At 43.7% G+C, this 10,002-nt stretch overlaps 1 protein-coding gene across 1 annotated transcript; it reads right to left on the reverse strand.

Annotated features, from left to right (window-relative positions):
- Positions 1 to 714: 714 nt before the first annotated feature.
- pold4 (DNA polymerase delta 4, accessory subunit) lies at positions 715 to 9,757 on the reverse strand. The gene is made up of 5 exons (XM_034092391.2): positions 9,656 to 9,757; positions 8,168 to 8,286; positions 7,696 to 7,782; positions 1,958 to 2,066; positions 715 to 1,329 (listed from the first exon to the last, which is right to left on the reverse strand). The coding sequence occupies exons 2-5, from the start codon at positions 8,274 to 8,276 to the stop codon at positions 1,305 to 1,307; spliced, it is 330 nt and encodes a 109-aa protein (XP_033948282.1). The 5' UTR covers positions 8,277 to 8,286; positions 9,656 to 9,757; the 3' UTR covers positions 715 to 1,304.
- Between the last annotated feature and the right edge of the window lie 245 nt (positions 9,758 to 10,002).

Below are 10,002 nucleotides of genomic sequence, written 5' to 3' on the forward strand. Positions count from 1 at the left end.
TTAAATGCACATTTCATGACCGTAAATGTATTTTTTTGAATTTTTTGAAATTCAACGACCACAAGAAAACTGACAGCTGTATTTCTTCCCTCGCCGTCAAATTAGGAGAATTTGTTAAAAGTAAAAGTCGACAGACTTCTAGTGTTATCGCGGCTAATTGTATCTACCTTGACACTTAATTCTGCGGCGTAATGAATGTGATTAACTGTATAGGCTACGCGTCGTATAAAGTACGAATAAACCAAATGGGAGAGCCATGATAGAGAATGATGTTATACATTAACGAATCACGCTGTAGATTCCTCTCAAATCCAGCCCACGCCCTCCCCCCCTGTCCTCAGTCTCAGCGATCTCGGCCAATCAGCGGGCGGTGCGTCTGCTGTCGGTTAATTGATGTATACGGGCTCCAATCAGGTTTGAGCTCTGGGTGATTGACGACATTGTTGTCCAATCAAAAAGTGATGGATTGGGATAGGAGGTTTACGGTTTAAGAAGGTAGCCCTTCTTTTAATCCTCGTGTATTTCTAAAACAGTACCTGCAAAGTTCGTTTTAATACCATCCACAATCTATATTTTCCACAATAAACTGTATCATTACAGTCTACTACTTTCACAGAAAAATAGAACTATAACTGCATTTTGTAACACACAATAGTACAATGATAATTAATAATGGTTGTTTCCCTGTTTATGAAGAGAAACCTCAATATCAGAAACCATAGACATGTGTTTATATAATCAACATTATTTGTATTTGATTTAATCCTCATATTCACATCTTTACTATCACACTGACCATTAACATAGGCTAGCACAGACTTGGCTTAACCCTTTTCAATGTTTCCATCTCTTGGCGGCGCTGTAGAACATGTCACATGAATAAAGTGTTTAGCTGGGACAGTTACTGAGACAAACTGTGTGAATGTGTAACTTTCACTTCACCAGCTTATTTCCACAGTGTATTTCCTTCCATCTTAAAACACAGCAAAGAAGAAATCAGTAGTTTGGTAGACTTCTTTTTCAATAAAAGTAGAAAACTACAAAGAACAAATGCAAGAAAAAACCCAAACTGGAGGCTGTGTCATCTTCTGTGTCCATCCTGTAAGATGGACCTTTCCTCCGCTCCTCTTCCTCAGGTTACTCCCTTTAAATGTCCTCCTTCTAATTAGTTTTCTTCTATGTAGGTTTCTAGGGGCTTAGGGAGAAAGGTAAATCCCTCTGAGACACATTTTTACAATTTGGGTTGATATTAACTTGGCTTTTGTTTTAATCGGAATTCTTTTCTCGTTCTGACGATGTCTTCCTCACAAAGGATAGTGCCTCCATAAGCTGAAAGATAAAAAAACAATCATTACTAACGAATGAACACAGTTCCTATTAATATGAACATGCCTGAAACTTGCCTAGTTCAAATGCAGACTCAAATGATTCATAATTACGAGTTATGAATAATGAAGAACAATATGAATCAAATACAGATGGATACAGAGTGCAAATACCCAACCTTATCATAGTATGATAAACACATCATAACAAGTAATATTACTGACAGCCTGTGTTGCAACTTGAGTGTACGCACCATGTCAGCCATGTATCTTAGCTCATGAAGAGGGTAATTCATATACATTACAAAAAGAACACATGGGCTTTGAACCAAATTCATCAGTGTGCGTTAATAAATCATGTAGAACAAGTTGCACTATCCACATCACATCAGAGCGGCATTTTAGGGAGAGCCTCAAAAACCAGATTCAATTATGTTGTTACCATGACAACCCTAGCCATCCCACAATGTGATTTATTAGATGGCTGGAAGACAGAACATCTGGTTTTCCTAATCAGTTGAATTATTATGGAAAAGAGACCAGTAGCCTGCTTTTTTGTGGATGTTGACATGGTGAGTATCGGAGTAAATACAAAGTAAGCATTGTGTTTTCAAATACACTGTGTGTGTTACCTCAGGCTGTACTCGGGGTCTGTGTGTGTCTGCAGCAGCGCTCTGATCTCCTCAGGAGGGTCCAGACCATGAAGCTCTGCTCGCTCCCATCTGTGCAGCCGGCTGATCCCTGGAGAACAAAGACAGGTTTGATCAATGATTCAGTGTTTTGTGTGATGAAAAGTTGTTTTGCACGAATAAAACTTGAAGGAAAGCAGATGAAATCAGCAATACTGATTTGTGCATCAATTAGGGCTTTCACACCAACGTGATTCCCGTTCTAGCTCCGTGCTAGAGCTTTTCTGGTTCGGAACCGGTTTTTCTTTTCAGGCCCCTTTTGTTCACACCGCCCAGAGCCCGACTGGTGCAGCCGCTGCTGCGTCATGACGTCACCGTTTACGTCGCTGATTTTCTCCCCAACGGCGCTCACAACAACAATAACAACAACAACAACAAGCTAGTCTCTGTGACCTTTTGAACCGTGCTGGACTATGGTGATCTGATCTATATGAATGCACCTGCCCATTGCCTGATCAAGTCAGATGCTGCGTATCACAGTGCACTGAGATGTGTTACTAACTGTAAAGCACTTACTCATCACTGTACCCTGTGTGCCAAGGCAGATCTGCCTTCACTAACTGTACGGAGGCTCAGTCACTGGTACACGTTCATCTATAAAGCCATGTTGGGTAGACTACCTTTTTATATCTGCTCTCTGATCTCACAGAGAGTCACAAGTAGCTATTGCCTGAGATCCCAGGATGTGTTTTTATTACATGTGCCAACAAGTGCTAGGACTGTTTTAGGTACTAAAGCTTTTATGTGTGCAGCTCCTCTAGCTTGGAACACTGCAAACATTTTTGAAACTGAGCATTTTGGTTCCCTTGCATCATTTTAAAGCTTGGATAGATGAAATGTTATTTGATACCTGTCATTGTGAATAGGTTCTAATTTGTACCCCTGTAATTATGTTGTATGATGTCCTTTTTGTTCTCATTCATAACACTCCGTTCGATGTCTCACTATGGGATGCGCCTCATCGCGGAGCAAACAGAAGCATCAATCTCATTACGCCAATCCTGATTGGCCGGTGATCTTGACGTCAACGTCAGGGAATTCACCCCCTATAAGTAGCCTGCGCCACGACGCGTGCGTCATTCAAACACCTCTTCTCGCTTCAGAGCACATCTCTAATGGTAGCCGGGCTAGCTTAACAGTCCACAGACTGAACCCAAAGCTAATTTCGGTCGACGGGCGTTAGCCGGCTACCCTATTCTGCCTCGCAGAAGAGTATAGTACTAACACACCAGTTAGTATTATAGTCAACCTCGCCGTTCTTCCTCTGGAGTTAAGGTAAGGTTTTGATTCTCAAGCTAGCAACACACCCGTTGCCAGCTTGTGTTTTTTCCCTCACTGCCGACACCACGGTAGCGAGGACGTTTTTTAAAGAATTAAAAGATTAAAAGAATATTACCACACCAGGTCATATTCTTTGTGGAAAAAGACCCACACTGTCATTTCTTCTCCGGATTAAAGACAGATTGGTAACACCTTTTTTCTCGACGTACCTGTTAAGAGCGGGTCCTCTCCACGCCTCGCGGCGAACGAGATGGACGCCTCTCTCCCTCACACCAGAGGAGTCAGGAACTCGGAGGCTCGGCTCTGCGGCTGCGGGTTGAAAGTGTCAGGCACAGACTCACACCAGATCTGTTTGTCCTGCCTCGGGCTGGAACACGCCCAGGAGGCCATTGACAACCCCGGCTCGTGCGGGCATTGTGCCCGCTTCACTATGAAGAGCCTCCGCCGAAGGTTAGCACAACAAGCTAGCCTGTCGGGACAGGACCCCCTCATGTCCACTGGTTTGCCGGCTGGCAATCAAGACGCGGGGGCGTCTGCCGCAGAGATGGAGCCCGTCACTGGGTCGGTCTGGGACTCATCGACAGCGGCAGCTGCAGAACCGGAATCCCGCGCCATATCAGGCCGAGACCCGGTGGCGGCAAGAGACGCGGGAACGGGGCCCCACGCTTTACCAAGCTGGGGCTCCCGGCTGGACCTCACCATTCTCCCCTTTTGAGAGCAGCTACGGCATCTCTCAAAAGGCAGATTATTGATGGGTCTGTGAAGGCACCACCGCCATGCGCACGCGCAGTGCCGGCTGGAGCCGTAAGCGTGACATCTCAGCTGGCTCTAAGGAACATACAGCAGGAGATACTCACGACACCCAAGCTGCCTCGAACTCTGCTCGGTTTAAAACACCGAAGACGCAGAGGTCGCAGCCCACCCCGAGTCCCCAGCCCAGGCTGGAGACAAGGGCAAGTTGGCCGAGAAAATCTCCGGTTCCGGCTGCAGCCCAGGCTCAGCCAACCCAGAATTTCGGCCAGCAGTCGAGGAAGAAGAAGCGAGCGGCCTGACAGCCCCTCCTTCTCCCCTCTGTGACGGAGCTGGCTCTAAACGTGTCCCCGCTGCCTCGAGAGATGCCTCAACGCATAAAATCCGTCCGCATAAAACACATGTCACATCTTTGTTGTTTAAATAAACCATTTTCCGCTGACGCATCCAGGCTTCGGCCAAGGGCGCAGCTCAAAAAAATGAAAAGAAAAACAATAAACAGTCCGTTAACTATAAATCCCCTTCTGAGAGCAGCTACGGCCTCTCTCAAAAGGCGGATAATAAATGGGTCTGTGAAGGCACCACCGGAAGGAGCTGACATGAAACATCTGTCACTCAAGACAGTGCTGTTACTGGCCCTGGCATCCGCCAAGCGGGTCAGTGATATCTATGCACTGTCTGTACATCCCTCATGCACTCAGTTCGCCCCAGGGCAAACGAGAGTGTTGTTGAAACCCAACCCTGCCTTCACACCAAAGGTGGTTGGTTCGTGTACCCCGATTGACATTGAGGCATTTCCTCCGCCGCTGGTTTCCTCCTGGGAGCAGCAGCAGGATCTGTTGTGTCCAGTCCGGGCTTTGCACACATATATGGACAGATCAAAGGAGCTTCATCTTAATGACCAACTCTTCGTGTCCTGGGCTAACCCTCACAAGGGTAAGCCTGTTACTAAGCAACGGCTCTCCCACTGGATTGTGGAGGCAATTGCTTTGGCCTATACGAGTTAGAGTTTGCAAGCATCTTCGGGTCTGCGGGCTCACTCGACTCGGGCCTGGCTACATCCTGGGCTTTGTTCAAGGGTGTTTCCATCCAAGACATCTGTGCAGCGGCGAGCTGGTACTCGCCGCTCACTTTTGTCCGCTTTTACAGGCTAGACGTCTCCGCTCCAAGCGTGGCCCGAGCAGTGCTGGGCACCTTGTTGAGTCGGGACTCTACCTCGGTGATTTTCGAGATAAGCTCGTCTGGCAATACGGGAGCTACAATATCCCATAGTGAGACATCGAACGGAGTGTTATGAATGAGAACTATAGGTTACTTACGTAACCCCAGTACTCAGAGTAACATGAAGTGAGATGTCTCACCAGACGGCCCTCCTTGCTACGGTGAAGCGAGAAGAGGTGCTTATTTTGAATGACGCATGCGTCGTGGCGCAGGCTACTTATAGGGGGTGATTTCCCCTGACGTTGACGTCAAGAATCACCGGCCAATCAGGATTGGCGTAATGAGATTGATGCTTCTGTTTGCTCCGCGATGAGGCGCATCCCATAGTGAGACATCTCACTTCATGTTACTCTGAGTACTGGGGTTACGTAAGTAACCTATAGTTTTCTGTTGTTTTTATGTGTAACCAACGTGCTGCAGGTCTCCCTTGAAAAAGAGATCGTTGATCTCAATGGGATTTTACCTGGTTAAATAAAGGCTACAAACAAACAAACAAACAATGGGGGACTGCGTCGGGTCGATGATCATGTTGCTTTTAATCACACGAAGCCAGATTAAATTAAATAACGACTTCTCCAACCTTATGCTTTTCTCCAGAGTGCCGTGGTTCATTGTTTATTAATGTGTTTCAGCGGCTCGTCCACCGGAGTTTATTCTCCCGTTAGCTCACACTGCAGCGACCGCTGTAAAGTATTCACTGTGTGACTGTCACACAAGCAGCTGACACATATCCCCAGTTCCCCTTAGCCTAAGTGAATGTGTGTCAGTCTGAATTGACGCTGTTTGGCATCACAACGCTGTTATGAAAGTTTCTCTGGTATACAATGGGTGATGTTAGCATAGCAACCGAAGCTAAACTGACTATCTTGACTACTTGTTGCTATCCTATTGTGGCATAAGCCGTTTTCTACAGGCACATTTTACCGGCGTATTTTTATTATGATTCTACTTGTGATAGTCGGACACGACAACCTGTGCAGCCCATGTATTGATTCCATCTGATAGCTGCAATAATACAAAACAACACGTCTGCCTCTCTCCACAATGATCGATACAGTGAACGGATGGTCAAAGTAAGGTACAGATAAACAGAATCACACGAAGCCCGGTTAGTGTTGCCTGACTTTATAAAGTGTGTTTTTTATAAGTGTGTGGTTGCGCTCTAGTCACTTTGCTCAGCGCTACTGCTTGTTTCAACTTGTATTTGCCGCACTAGCCTTTAACTGTTAGCTCAGGTTAATCTCGCCCCCGTCCGACGTAAGCGTGACGTATGCGGGTCTTGCTTCTAGACCGACAACTTTTTGGTGCTTGAAACGAACCGGATTCCGGAGCTTAGAGGCGGCTCCGCTGCGGTGTGAACAGGAAAAAACGGTGCTTTTCAGGCTCTAGCTCCGAACCGGCCCTGGAATTTAAAATTATTATAAAATTACATTTTTTGAGTATCCTTTTGTTGAACTGTCTGTTTAAAATGAATCGAAGCATCAGACTAAAAAAGCTTTTAAAAATAATATTATATTTTGATTTAGGTCAAAATATAATATTTGTAAACCTGAAGAGTCAGAGCCTCACCAGCCATGAACCTCACTGCAGAAGCTTATATATAGACATCTACGTTTTTTGTGCCCCACCACTTTTGTACATATAAAAACGCCACTGCTAACATCATCCTGGACCTGTCTCTACTTGATGCACAAAGAAATACCAAATATGGGGCGAAGCCTGCGAGCTAGTTCAGGCAGTCAACTCGAGCACCAATGATACATTAACACGTGACGCACCTCGTCCCTCTTACAACCAATCAATCACATTCTCCTAAACATGCCGCTCTATTTAAGCTGCCAGGTCTTCCTGCCTCTGCCTCGCTATGCCACTGCTGTGTTCACTTGCTATTGCTGCGTTCATGTTCCTGCTGCTGCTGCTGCTCGCCTGCCCCCCCACCACCCCAGCTCCCCCCCAGCTTCCACCTGTAGGCTCGGGGGATAGTTATCTAATCATCACTCAATGTTCTAGGTTAATCTGTGGAGTGATGAGGCCCGAGCCTAGACGCCAAACTCAAACTATATGCTGCTTCTAATAAACATATTAAGAAACACGTGAGTTGTCTGACTGAAATCTGATCAAACTCATTTGACTCTGATTAAAACAACAAACACAGATATGTTTTTAAAAAAGTCAGATTATTCTTTAGGGCATTTCTGAAACATGACAATCAATCTGAATGTTGGACACGGTCAGTCTTTATTTGATTAAGCATGAGGCACTTGTTATAATAGAACTGGGCCTGATTCTATTACCTTTTTCATGAAAACCTGATGAAGCACTTTATTTGAAATGGATTTGAATACTCAGAGATTGTCACCCTGTACGCAAATGTAAACCAGTGACAGATATTTGAGTTGTCAGCACTTTATCTGTTTGGGCAGTGTTACCTGTGCAGGGCCCAAACCTCCAGTCCAGGTCGAAGTGTCTGAGGGTCCGCAGCTCCTCCTCCTCCTGCAGCGTCGCAGCTCCAGACTCTGCTCCAAGGACAGAGTCAGAGAGAGATTATGTGAAATATATCTGATCTCACATCCAAGTACCAGATTCATCAAACACAGCAATGAAATAGGTAGATATTAATCAATATAAACAAAAGTTAAAAATAAAAATCTAATATTTTTTTCCTAAAACACTGCTATATTTAATATAAACTGGACATCAGGTTTTCATCTCCATAAAGGCTCCGGTCACATTGTGAATTGTATAGGACACACCAACAGTATGCAGGTATCAGTCGATAGACCTACAAACTAAAGCTGACATCAAACTAAAATATAAAGAGATGTATATTAAAATGTGAATATGTTTTTCACAGTCTTTCTGTTTCACTGAGGGGAAAATATGAACACACACACTCTTTACCTTGGTGTGTCGGAGGAGGTGAAAGGGGTCTCTTGGCTTTTCTCGCCTCTCTCTTTGCTTTCTTCACCACCTTGAATGAATCGGTTATCAGCCCATGCTTGGTTGTCATGGTGACTGATCTGAAACACAGGTGTTTGGATGTTTTTGAGCAGATTATTTCCTTTATTGTGAATTGCATCAGTTCTTCTCTCATACTTAGGAAAGTTTTTCTTCCAAATTGTAGTTAGTACCAGTTTTTAGCTCCACAGAGTACTTCTGCCAAAAAGTCATTCAACCACATTTTAAATGAACTTTAATGCAAATGAATTGACCTCTAGTATCGACTCTTTGTGCATGGACACTACCCTGTATATTTCACACTTCATATAAACAAACATATTACACGTCTGAGCTGGTCACACATGGTAAACCTTTTTATTTGAATGTACAAAGCAGCCTTTGGTTCTCAAGTCTTAAAATCAAAATGATTATTAATGATTAAATAAGTCATGTTATTTTATTCCTACAGGGTTTAGCTATTCTGTTTGGCCTTTCCTCATTACCATTAACCTACATGATGTTTAGCAGGAAACACACTATCACTAACATACATACAGCTTCCATTATGTTTGTTTTTGCTTATAAATAGCATTTGACACACATCTTCACACTTATGTCTCTGCAAACGTACAGGTTACACGCGGAGGTGGAGAAGTACTCAGATCTTGTACTTGAGTAAAAGTGGAAGTACCAGAGTGTAGGAATACTCTGTTACAGTAAAAGTACCAGAGTGTAGGAATACTCTGTTACAGTAAAAGTCCTGCATTCAAAATGTTCTTCAAGTACAAGTAGAAAAGTATTAAAAGTAGAAAAGTATTAGCATCAAAATATAGTGAAAGTAGCGACAGTGAAAGTAGTCATTGTGCAGATTGGTCCAGTTCAGAATAATAATATGATATGTTTTATAATGATTGATCATGAAAGTGTTCTCAAAGCTGGTGAAGGTGCAGCTAGTCTGAATGGCTTTGTAGACTGCAGGGTTGCTGGTGGATTTACTCCAGGTGGAACTAAAGTCTGATTTAACACTTGATTAGATTTCACATCATTCATCCAGATCTGTAAAGTAACTGAAGTTACAAAAAAAAAAGTAAAGAACCTCAAAAGTGTACTTAAATGTACGTATAATAATAGTAATAATAGTAATAACTGCTGCTTTGTGAACAGGTCGATGCTGACACTCATTGCTTCTTCACCTGAATCATGTCGTTATTTTTGAAAGGACGGTCAAATGCAGTTATACCAACTTTACACTACTCTTCAAACAATGTTATTCCATTACATTTTAATCGAGTTATCCTATTCCAGACAGATACGTGTCCCAGTATGCTAATCTTACCTATGGAAAGTGAAAGCTGCAGTAAAAGATCTTACGTGTCATATTACGCTATAATAACGTTGTAATAACCGTCCTGTTTCAGCAGGTTTCTGCTATCAGTCTGCTGAACTCACCTTAGTATTTGGACAATAAAAGCTTAGAAGATTAGATGGGTTCTACCATCCAATCTGCACCAAAGACAAACCAAAACAATGACGACGTGTTCTTCTTCTGTCTCTTTCAGGGTGCGGTACCGGGCCTTGCAGTGCCGCCTAACGGTATCTGCCCGCTACTACAGGGAATCCCGATCCATTCATGTGATGATTCCACTATTGACTCTATTAGAGTGGTACCTGAAGTGAAATATTTAGGAATAACATTGTCTAAAAATGATATCAGGAGAGAAGATCTTAATATTTGTAACCGTATCACAGATATGAAGAAATCTCTCAGTCGTTGGTTAACTAGAGATCTTACTAGT

This window comes from Pseudochaenichthys georgianus, chromosome 1, assembly GCF_902827115.2.
Source record: "Pseudochaenichthys georgianus chromosome 1, fPseGeo1.2, whole genome shotgun sequence".
In the NCBI taxonomy this organism is placed as follows: Eukaryota; Metazoa; Chordata; class Actinopteri; order Perciformes; family Channichthyidae; genus Pseudochaenichthys; species Pseudochaenichthys georgianus.

Excerpts from the sequence above, each read along its gene's own strand:
- pold4 (XM_034092391.2), bottom strand. The coding sequence starts at position 8,276 with ATGACAACCAAGCATGGGCTGATAACCGATTCATTCAAGGTGGTGAAG. Across the intron at positions 7,783-8,167 it reads ACCTCCTCCGACACACCAAG|AGTCTGGAGCTGCGACGCTG; the intron begins GTAAAGAGTGTG and ends TCCTTGGAGCAG. Across the intron at positions 1,330-1,957 it reads GACCCCGAGTACAGCCTGAG|CTTATGGAGGCACTATCCTT; the intron begins GTAACACACACA and ends TTTATCTTTCAG.